Source organism: Lasioglossum baleicum, chromosome 4 (genome assembly GCF_051020765.1).
Source record: "Lasioglossum baleicum chromosome 4, iyLasBale1, whole genome shotgun sequence".
NCBI classification, from domain to species: Eukaryota; Metazoa; Arthropoda; class Insecta; order Hymenoptera; family Halictidae; genus Lasioglossum; species Lasioglossum baleicum.
Window position 1 is genome coordinate 10,206,095 of NC_134932.1, and position 11,525 is coordinate 10,217,619.

The following is an 11,525-nucleotide window of genomic DNA, read 5'->3' on the forward strand; positions in this document are numbered from 1 at the left end:
TCAACTTTGTCCTCAAGACATTTAATGTGTCTTTGAAAACAACAAAGATATTTGAGGTGAAAACGTTACGTGACGCACATACATATATGTATACATATACATATGTATGTGCATATGTATACATACATATACATATGTATATAATATACCGGGTGGTATACTGGAAATTAAATAAACATAAACAACTTAATGTAAATATATAATTTTCTAAATTTTATAATTTTTTTTAAAATTTATAATTTTTAATTTTTAATTTTAAATTAATTTAATTCAATTACATATAATTAAAAGATGTATTAAAACATTTATACTTCAAACAAAGATGCCTACGTTTCATTTTGTCAACACACACATAACATGCGTCTGAATGTGGACTAACGTAATACCAAACAATGACTATGCTTTTATATAATTTATTTTGGGGTCACTCTAGTATTTACCCTTTCACTTTAACTGTATCTGTTTAAGTTGCAGTATGCATAATTAATACTGACGTAAAGCGAGCACAAACGTGTTTCACTCGCCGCGAGAATGACATCGAGTAAATTAAAGCCATGTACACAATATGTTACATTAGATTTCTTCTACCAATTTATTTGTACCGATACATGCATATCTTTTGCAAGGAGGCTACAATATATACAATACAATACATCATGGAATGGCATATACATATTATAAACAAGAAACAAAATATAACATCTACTAGTAACGCACTGCCTGCAGACTGATACTGATTATGCAAAATCGTCGAATATTACAAATCAATGTCAATAAATCAAATCTATTCTTATGTATATAATAATATTCTCTTGTTCGTTGTTCTCGACGCTGAAAAAAAAGAAGTTCGTCTATCGGGATTCAATATCCTCCTGACCTCCCATTGGACAAAAATACTCATGGAAAAATACCAGAAAATATCTTTTGTTCGTATATATTTTACAAATCAGAACGTTCTTCGCAATTTCCTCCGCGTGGAAAACGAATGAAATCAAACGGTACAGCTAAACTCGTATTATCTTTGCACAGTGCCCATTCCCGTAACGCGCGACGCGACGTTCGTTTTTGTTCAATAATTTACACGCAATTTATATATTTACTCTCGGTCATTCCCTCCCCATTCACATAGAATTTAGATCGTTTTGTTTCAAATCAACTCGGGAATATCGTGGGGCGAGCATAAATAAAAAAAATATATATATTATGTCCTCGATCGAACGTAACAGCGTTCAATCGTCCTGTAAAATACTCAAGGGATCCTCGCTGATCTTCTCGGCCGTTTTCTTCAGGTCCCTCGTGACCGATTTCTTTACAGTGGACCGTGTTTCGATCGGTTTTGCTCGTGGTTCGCTGGCCGAAGTTTTCTTCACAAATATGTTACCATCGTCATCGTCATCGTCGTCCAAAGGGAACAACGATTTCGATGTAGCAACCTTTTTCGCGATCACTTTCGCAGCGAATATGTCGTCCTCGCCGCTCGAGTGGTCGGCATAGATGTCGGTGATATGCGAAGTTTTCACGCGTTCGGTAATGCTTGCGAACATTTCGCCTTTATTCGTCGATTCTTGGACGCTTCCGGTGTCAGACTTCTGCGCATGCTCGGTCTGTTCGGAGAACAGATTTGCGTCATCGTCGTCGTCATCGAACACGCTAATCTTCTTCCGAAGTTGTTGAATCGGCTGCTTTTTGTCTTCCACGGCCTGCGCTACTGGCTTTTTCGCGACAGGACCGAAGAGACTATCGTCTTCGTCGTCTTGGCCATCGTCATCGAACAAGCTGATCTTCGTGTCCTTCAGAGGTTTCTTCACCGGCTTGGTTAAGCTCGCTGAGAATAGATCACCTTCCGCATCATCAGCGAACAGATCCAACATCGGTTTCTTCGCCGTTAGGTCCTCAGACGACCTCTTGCTACCAGTGGAGAAGAGGCTGTCGTCTTCAGAGAACAACAGACTCTTACCTTTCTCTGGAGAAGGCGTCTTCGTGACGAATGCGAACAGTTGACTAGGATCTTTCAAGGGATCGTGGCTGCTATCCCTCAAAGGATCTATCACTTCCATGGAATTATCCCTCGGTTCAACATCCTCCTGATTTTGTTCATCCAAGCTGGGAATTGCAATTTCTGCGGTACAGTCGTTACCAGCTTCCACCGATTTGCTACTTTCATCCTTATCTACGTCTTTTTCTACAGCCGTGTCTCTGCTTTCTATCGTTTTAATGTGGGTGTCTCTTAGGGGTTTGAAACTAGGCACCGGTTTCTCGGAAAGAACTTTGTCGACCGGCGATAGAATCGGTGCTCTGCCGAACAGCGTGTCCTCTCTTTGTGGATCTTCCGGTAAATCAGGTGGTACGTCAAACAGATCTTCCTCATCCGTGGACGGGGACAGTAACGTGTTCTTGTTAGCGCTCATTGAACTCTCCTTGCTTATGCTACCGAGTTCGGACTTCTCGTCCGCAGCTAAGGACGCATTGGGATCAGCTAATCGATGGATATTGTCGTAGCCTGATGCAGCTAAACGATCGGAACTTGAGATTTGTGGGATGTTGGTGTTCGAGGAGCCGGCAGGCTCTTTAATATGTGTATTCGAGGATCTGTGACCATGACTTTCGTCTTGGACGATATTTCCTGACGCGTCCACGGTATCGAAATCGATTCCGCTCTGTCTGAGAGCCGTTTTCCGAGCATGTCTGCTCTGAGGTCTGCGTTTCGCTTGAATTCTGACTCGCGTCTGAAACATTATCCACGAGTTAGAGGATAGAATTAGAAGTAGAGGGATATTTTTATGATTGCAACAGTTACCTTCGAGGCGGCGGTAGACAGTGTTTCCACTTGAGCGGGCTCATCGAAGCTAATGGCACTTTCCACGTTGCTTTCACCCGAGACCGTCGACTGCAGGGACTGCTTCTGAGCGGTGCTGTCTTCTGCAAGACAATGTTCAATATTTAAATTACATTGTTCTCGATATAAATTATTCCTCGTCAATAACATAAGAAAAATCGTGATGATATGAAGGAGTAGAAGTTCGGTTGTTTCTCATAGTTTAAAGGCAAGAATACATTTTGATACAGCGTCTGAACCACTTAGAAGCCAAACGGAACAATTCTGTTTTTTGACCATTTTTGAAGTGAAACTTCTTTTGGCAGGGTGTAAGCCTAATTCGCGTCACGGAATTCACGACACGAAAATGCGTAACGGAAGTGGTGGGAATGGTTAGCCGAGCTAGTCTCAAATAAAAAATGGCTGTATCTCGGGAATGGTGCGTCCTACCGCAAAAATAACGGAATTTTCAAAAGGCTCCACCGAAAGCATACAGGGTATGCCCAACCACATGAAGTATGTAGTCTTTTGATTTTTTCAAAAAAAAAAAGAAAAATTATTCTTTTTACAGAATAAAGGATCGACTAATGACTCTATAATTCATACTTCTGAACAAATGTGATTTACCCATTCCCCGCCAGAGTGACTTACGCGATGCAAATTGCAAATTACCAGATATACTAGGCGGTGAACTGTGACCCTGTGTGCTAATACATCCACCATCGTCGCTGTCTCTATCCGCCATACTGTCATCCTCGTCCGCCTTCTCGTCGCTCTTCCTCCACAACGGCGGCGTGTCCATGGGCGAAAGTATTTTTAAGTCGCCCATTTTCCCCATCAAATTCTTAATCTTCCCGGAGACTGTTCTTCTGGCAGCTTGGCTATTTTCCTGGGACTGAGACGACGGGACAGTCGCTTGAATATCCAAAGACCTCGGTGGACTTCTTCTGGGTTCAACCTCCGGGGCTTCAACAACAATAGGCACAGCCGGAGCAACATCTTTCTCGCGTTGTTCCATTTCACTGGTATCAGAGATGTTTATTTCCGTACGGTCCTCGGGGACAGTATGCTCAACCTCTATAGTCACAGCTGATGTTGTTTTCACGTCGCTGCTATTATCTGATACCGATAAATCGTTATCTGTGGTTGCAGTCTTGCTACTGAATAGATCATCGTAATCGTCGTCTTCGAAAATCAACCCGTGGGAACCGATTGTGGTGGAGAACAGTCCATTCCCGGTCAAAATATCGCTGCCTTTCCTCTCGGTCTTATGCGCAGACTTTTCCTCGTCGTTATCCTTCCCTATCGAACCCATTCCCCTAAGTTGTTCTCCATTGCTGGGCTTCTTCACCGAGAACAGATCACGGTCGTCTTCGGTGGTGAACAATTTCGACTCGGTTCTGACCTCGTTCTTGACCGGTTTCGCAGAGAATAGGTCTCCTTCATCTGTATCTTCAGCATCGTCGAACAGACTGATCCTCTTCGGCGTGGCTCGCGGTCGTTTCTCTAAGCTATCAATTTTAGGTATCGTATCCTTGATGCTCCTGGCAAAGAGAGCATCATCCACAGTGTCCGAGATCTTCTTAGCTGCCACACTGCTATCTTCTCTCGGCGTCTTCGTGGCTATACCAAAGATGTCGACGTCCGGCGAGTCTTTGCTGTTGAATATATCGATGTCTTCGTCGAACAAGCCTCTTCGCTGAGTGACCTTGGACTTGTCTGACAGCTGAGGAACACCGGTCAAGAAGTCTGTGCTCTTCTGGGATCTGGAGCCCGAGCTGGTTGTTGAAAACAGTTCATCCCCGGAATCGGAGTCGTCGAACGGGAACGAGACTTTCGATTTCGGCTTCGAATCCGCTTTTGGCAACGGGGGCGGACCAAACAGCTCCTCGTTTTCGAACACGTCGTCCTCTTGTATTAAAGAGGGCTCCGCGACAGCCTCCTCTTGAGCCTGGTTACCCGTCGAATTCGAATTTAAAGTGACGTTCACTGGGTTACGACTACGGGCGTTGAACAGGCTATCGCTGCCCACTCTCTCGCGGTAGATCTCTTCAGATTTCAGACGGGATGAAGTCATCGAAGGCTGGAAGTCCACGCTGAAAAGAACCATATGTTTTGGCACAAGAGAAAACAACTTAACACATAACCGACCGGTGATTATTGCATAGTGTTGAAAAATCTATGGTACGTGGCTACACACTTTTTCATGGAACCTTCAATAGCAAGAGCGATTTCATTGTGAGCTAACAAGTCATCCTGAATAATCTAGTCATGTAATAGTTTCATTTAAGATTGTAATGTAACAGAAAATTTCTATGGTTTCACAATTATTGAAAATTCTATTAATAGGCTTTCGGTACGCAAGAGGATAGACTCGTTTCTAGGATTGCAAGGGTGCGGGATGCACCTTCTCATTTCGCGATAAAACATGCGATGGGCTTTTTCAGTAGTCAAAAGCGCTAGATAAAGCATAAAGCAGCGCATTTAGCTATTTTCATAAAGCTGCGACAACTACATGCTGCCGAATAATGCAAATTACGACTCGTAAACGTAAAAATAGGACTTTTGAGGGCGATCGCGGCCTAGATTGATCTTTTATCTATCGCTTTTGACTACTAAAAAACAATAATGATAATCCAATGCTGGAAACGAATCTATTCCCTTAAGCACAGCGAGATAAAGCCTCGAGCAACGAACGCGAAAAGAACTTCCCGGACAACTTAATATGTACAAAGCAGATCGTATTAAAAACCTTTCAGCGGTGGTGCTCAGGCACTATTCGACTTACACGGTTTTTCAACTTCCAGCGGAAAGCGCTGGAACGAATTAACCGTGTAAGCCGAGAATTTACTGTAATCTAATAAGCGGTAAAGATAATGTATCAATATATGCAGTGGCGCACCCAGGATGCAATATTGGGGGAGGCCGAGTTGAACCAGCCCTATGTTTTGCGTGATGACCTTTTTTTTAGCCAACATATCTGTCAAGGGTTATTCCGCGATTTTAATTTTGGAAGGTAAACATTTTTTTTCTTTGGGGGGGGGCGCTCGGTACTGAACAACTTTTATCTGAAACATTTTTGCGTATAATCAATATTTTTGGAGATATTCGTCTGTGATGCTTTATAATTTCCACCCTGTATGTATACAATTGTATACGATGCAGTGTTATTTTCGAACGTAGTTCGATAGAGTAGTGGTAGGGATACATTTTTAAAAATTACAGATAAAACCTTTTCCACGAGGAGAATGTCTGAAAAGGTCACCGATATGATGCAGATAGTATTTATTAACATGCGTGAAGCATCTTCATTGAAAGAATCAATGATCGTAGAGAGCTAAACGGGACAAGACGCTCCAACTACAGTAGCAAGATGAAGAAAATTATTCTTTGTTCAGTTTTCGTGGCGATGTGTTTGATTTTGGAAACCTTCGGTATGTCACTCTTTAATATTCCAATCTATCAGTAAATTTATCGAATGTTTTAATTGCGTAACGGCAGAATTGTATTTGTGCAAACTATTTTCTGCGTTGAAGCACAGCACACGTTACGTCAGAAGATACATTTGAATTTGCATTTACAGCAACTTGCAACTACGAAGGCAAGGAACTGCAAGCCGGAGAAAATTTAACAGTAATTAACGATAAAACCTGCGTTCAAATGACGTGCAATAGCGATGGAACTATGTTTGGACGTTCGTAAGTTGCATGAATCGAAATCAACAGAGAAATTCATGTTCATTTTCTAAACATTGCGATCACGTGGATTTTCAAATGGAGCTGAAAATGAATGTATAATGAAGCACCTTTCAAACATGATTGAACCGTCACAGAGATAAACGTCGAGTTCTGATCGATTGCATCGAGATGTTCATGAATCTTTGTCTTGTTATCAGTACGCGGCCGCGTGACATAATAAATGCAAACCAGAAATTTGCGAACAATGGGAACTCGGAATAAATGAAAAAAAAACAGTTATATAAACCGTGAAACGACAGAATCGTCTTCGCCTCCACTCTAATTTATACAACTCATAAAATTCCCAAAACTCGCTAAAACTTTCTTGGAGTTGTGACCGAAATTTTATGAGAAGCGATGTATAAAACTAATATTTAAAATTTCGCCCGGATTCAAACAATGAATACGAAAAAATATCTGCAGTCTACTAAATCATCGTAATTAATATAATTAAAACTGTTTAGATGCGGGGTGTACATATGCCCGGGTAAGCCAATTGCACCTCCTGAAGCGGACTTGAGTAAACCTTTTCCAGGATGTTGTCCGGTACTGCATTGCAGAGAGTAGTGTAACTCTGCCAGATGTTCACAGAGAGAATGGGTTCAACGAAATCCCACGATTTCGAAAACAATGTACAGTGAAATAAACTCGTACCATAATCTGCGCGCTGTGTTCGACTCATTTGATACCCCATCCGATTAGAAAATAAACTGAGTCGAAGGCGAATTGACAGTGAATTGCACGCGCGCGGGATACTGATACTGAATGAGATACTATGGAACTGAAGGAGCTCGCCTTGAGTCTCCCGTTTACTTGGCACACAATCACCACAGCGCAATGGAGGATGACTAATGTTTGGATCATCAATTCAATGACACTTTAAGTATTTGGCACGCGTACTTGTTCTATCGTGTGCGTGAAAAGATCCTGTGCAAGCATATTCAATCACCGAAATCCATTTAATTGTCTCCAATCAGAGAAAGGATAAAACTGCTGATATTAATTATATTTTTAACTGCGCTGCATCGTTCGATCTTATCTAAATTCAAACTTGGATCCAAGAACAATTTCATACAGAAAACATGTTATACACTACTGTGTAAAAGAAAGAAGCACCCGGCCATATTTATTTAGAAAAGCGTAGAAAATCAGTAAGAACACAGTAAGTTTCGAGAAAGGATTCTACTGTTTAATTGAATAGTTCTGAGAATATGTGTTATTGCGGATTATCTAATACTTTAGATGCAATAAATCAATCATTGTACAATACGATTTCTACATAAAAAATAAAAGATATAGTTTATAGTATAGTATAAAAGATATTGTTTGTCATTATATCTTATAATTAATTATACTGAGTACTTCTTTCTTTTCCACAGTAGCGTATATTATTTTTTGAAAACAGTCAACTTAATAGACAATGACTTCCGTTTTAACAAATTCTTCTAGTGACGTCGGGACATTACGTGTTGAGCGTTTCATGTTTATTGGATTTTCACCTCCATGAACTTCGAGCCACTGCGTGAATTCATTTCATAGGAACACGCACTTGTTTGCACATACATTTCGTGTGTGTTCAAATTAGTGGGTACTGGAATGTTTCACGCTGATACTTGTAAAATTAATCGTATGTATTATGCAATCTGCGACTCCAACTGGGACAATAGATGAATAAATAGCTCCGTCGTGCCCGCGCAAATTGAAGTGATAACGTTATCAATCGTGTTACATGAATCACTATGCAAATACACTAAAACCTACTTAAGATATGGAAGAAGACAATGTCATAAAAACATTTTAATATTTTAATCTATTTTCTAAATTTGTTCCCAATTGTGTATGATGCAAGAAATAGTTCTGCTGCAAAACTTGTTTACAGAGGGAAGTGATTAGTAGCTATATACAAGGTGAATCACGTAATTAGGTCAGTAAGAAAATAGATCTCTAATCAATATCAAGACGCAACTTGACCCGATTACGAGACTCCACGTACGTAAAAACCAAATTAGAGAAATAGAATAAATTAAACAGGGGTTGTATTGAAAACTTACCTCGTGCTAGAACCTTCTGTAATATTAATACTCGGTGGATGGATCGATATTCCGCTACTGCTGTTGCCGTCGTAAGGAGCAGGCATAATTCCTGTGATATTCATTCCCATCACGATAGGACTCCATTCGTTAACATTGTTCTCATTCGAAACAGTATTCCTCGAATTTTCACGCATGGACTCTTGGCTGTTCTCGCGCCTTGGCGGTGTGTCGCTGCCAGAAGATTCGGATGATTGGGATCGCATCATCCTACTCGATAATTTATTCTTCATGTCCGACGTTAAAATATTACCAAGTATCGACACTCCACCCGCAGGCTGTAACGATTAATAGTTTTCCTCTTAAATTTCTACATCGTACACGCTTTTCAGCAAAACGAATATTAAATCAAACTCGAAATTTACTCTTTTGCTTTGCACCGAGTTTTTAGACGAGCCGAACAAATCATCCTCATCGTCATCCATAAATATATTATTATCGTTCGTGTTAGACTCTGGGGTACTTGTTGCCTTCATTACCGGCGGTGTTATGGTGTCCAAGTATTTTTTCTTCACAGCTTCTGGGTTTACATTACTATTACTCGGATGTTTAGTTTTTGCGATCGTCTTAATTGTACTTTTCGAGGAGAAAATATCGTCGGAATCTTCGGAATCTGCATCGGCGAACAGATCATCGATCGCAGATTTTGGTTTCGTGGCTGAAAAATAAAATATTTTTATGAAATTGCATCGTAAAAATTTATTACCCCATTGAAAAGAATTTAAGATGAAAGAAGACTTACAAACTGTGCTAATGGGAGGCGGTACGTCGATGCTAGCCGGTATAATATTATTCTCGTAGGGCTTAATAATAGGTTTCTCTTTCCATAAATTCTCAGAAGCTTGGTTGTTTAATATTGAGCTTCCAGTAAATATAGGTTTCGATTTATCGCTTAAGGCATTCTCGTCTCCGTCTGGTGTAAATAAATCGTCTGAAACATATAACAACAGTTAACATACACGATCAACAACGGAGTTAAAAAATTGATTGAATTACCTTTGAAACGATTTATCGATGCTTCGCTTTTGTCATCCACAGCGACTGGTTTTTCAGCTTGTCGGACCGTACCTAATCGTTTGGCTAACTCTTCCGCAAAATTTGGAGTCAAATTGTTCGATAACGGTGCCTAAACGACATACAAAGATTTTGTATTATTATATACAAAGTACGGTAGAATATGCGAACAATACACGACAATATAAACAAACCTTTGGTGTATTATCATTTGGTGTAATGGATTCAGAAGCAGAATACATATTATTTTGACTAACTACGTCGAGTTTATCACTGTCCATGTACGCTATATCAGTTCTTTTACCATAATCTGCTCCAATTAACACGTCTGATTTTGGACCAGTGTCAATATTATAACCCCTAAGCGTTGCAGTATCGTTATCACTTTCCGATTCCTCTTCCTCATCTACTTGTTCCGATTCGCTGCTGCTACTACTTTCCAAACCAATTTTGCTTGAATTTTTCCACTGTTCGGAACCAATAACGTAAGGTAATGGCCGATCTTGATACGGATCGTTTGGCCCCAATACAACACTAAAATTGAATTATGAAATAACACAGAATAGTTTTAATAAGAAGCTTTCCTCGATAAGGTTGTTTACCTTAATACTACTCCGTTGCTTTCTTCTTCGCTATCGCTATCAACAAATTCCATTTTCTTATACTTCAAGTCCATTATGTTTAGACCCTCCCTTATACTCTCGCTTACACTGGCTATTAAATCTGCAGTTGCTACATCTTCATTCTTGGACTCCTAAAAAGTTATTATATCAATTTCAAAGGTTAAAATGTTCTCTACTTGGTAATCGTGAATCACCTGAACCAATGTTTCTTTTTTCTCTATCTCTATATCGTCCTCTTGCACACGACTCTCGATGAATTGGGTGTTGGCCAAAGCGAGCGACGTATTAGTGACATTATCTATAAGTATCGCTGCTTCGTTCAGTTGTGTTGTCAACGAATTTAGTGCTTCATCGGTTTTATTTGCTCTCGATGTTAAATTCTTTAAAGAATAACGCTGATTGTACCTTTATCTTTAGTTGGTTACAAGGAAAAGGAACAAATCTCAGATTTGAACGATACCTCGGAAAATTGTTGAAGATGTTTAAGAAGTCCTGCATCACCTGCCAAACTCCATTCTCTTCTTTTCTTTCTCATTTCCTCTGTGGTCCATGGATGATTCCATGATTTGTCCATTCCATCTGATATGTCCTGTCGTATCAAATTTTCTATAAATATTCTTTCAAGTGTATTTCATAGAACTGTACAATATGCTTGAATGATCGACTAAATACAACATGGAATTCTATCGCGATTTCTCTACGCGGAGAAAGTAGTAATAGCTAATAATATATTTGTTTATATCTATTAACCTGAAAATGAATTTCGAGGGAAACGTCAATTCTAAATTAGTAAACAATTATGTGGCACGACATACCATACCACCCAGTCCAATTTGATACAATAAACTGTTGTTTTCCTTCGTAATTACATTTACATATGTCGGGTATTTTTTTTTATCAAACTGAACAAAAGAAAAAAACACCCACTCGGTAATCGGAATTATCAGTCACGGTGTTCGGTGCTGTGACATCCACCGTATAATTCAATTCAAACCGTCTTACAAAAGAAAAGTTTCAGGTATGTGCAAAACTTAGCTAGAGGCCACTATTTTGCGGAGAACTATTTTCAGTACATCGACAAATTGAAATACGATAAAGAACATAATATAAAAATCGAATAAATTCACATTAAAAGAAATAATTACTTGTTCTTCTACAAATATTTTTTCGACGTAAGCTGTTCGTTATAAATATTCAATAAAATGAATTTTACAATTGTATTTCTGTTTCAAGTGTAGCAACTAAT

At 39.6% G+C, this 11,525-nt stretch overlaps 1 protein-coding gene and 1 long non-coding RNA gene across 2 annotated transcripts; one reads left to right on the plus strand and one right to left on the minus strand.

The window, feature by feature from the left end:
* Nucleotides 1-568: 568 nt before the first annotated feature.
* On the minus strand, nucleotides 569-11,253 carry Nclb (PWP1 homolog no child left behind). The gene is made up of 12 exons (XM_076422699.1): nucleotides 11,095-11,253; nucleotides 10,740-10,868; nucleotides 10,474-10,659; nucleotides 10,259-10,410; nucleotides 9,851-10,190; nucleotides 9,639-9,768; nucleotides 9,385-9,573; nucleotides 9,008-9,300; nucleotides 8,604-8,920; nucleotides 3,488-4,911; nucleotides 2,798-2,919; nucleotides 569-2,726 (listed from the first exon to the last, which is right to left on the minus strand). The coding sequence occupies exons 1-12, from the start codon at nucleotides 11,095-11,097 to the stop codon at nucleotides 1,230-1,232; spliced, it is 4,782 nt and encodes a 1,593-aa protein (XP_076278814.1). The 5' UTR covers nucleotides 11,098-11,253; the 3' UTR covers nucleotides 569-1,229.
* LOC143208340 (uncharacterized) lies at nucleotides 6,089-7,215 on the plus strand. Its single transcript, XR_013008889.1, has 3 exons — nucleotides 6,089-6,249; nucleotides 6,399-6,513; nucleotides 7,017-7,215. It is a non-coding gene; the product is annotated as an uncharacterized LOC143208340 (long non-coding RNA).
* Nucleotides 11,254-11,525: the final 272 nt, after the last annotated feature.

What these genes read in the sequence shown, in the direction of transcription:
- Nclb (XM_076422699.1), bottom strand. An exon ending in ACAGAAGGTTCTAGCACGAG is followed by an intron (nt 4,912 to 8,603) that starts GTAAGTTTTCAA and finishes GGTTCTTTTCAG; the next exon opens with CGTGGACTTCCAGCCTTCGA. An exon ending in TTCACCGCCTAGTATATCTG is followed by an intron (nt 2,920 to 3,487) that starts GTAATTTGCAAT and finishes ATTGTCTTGCAG; the next exon opens with AAGACAGCACCGCTCAGAAG.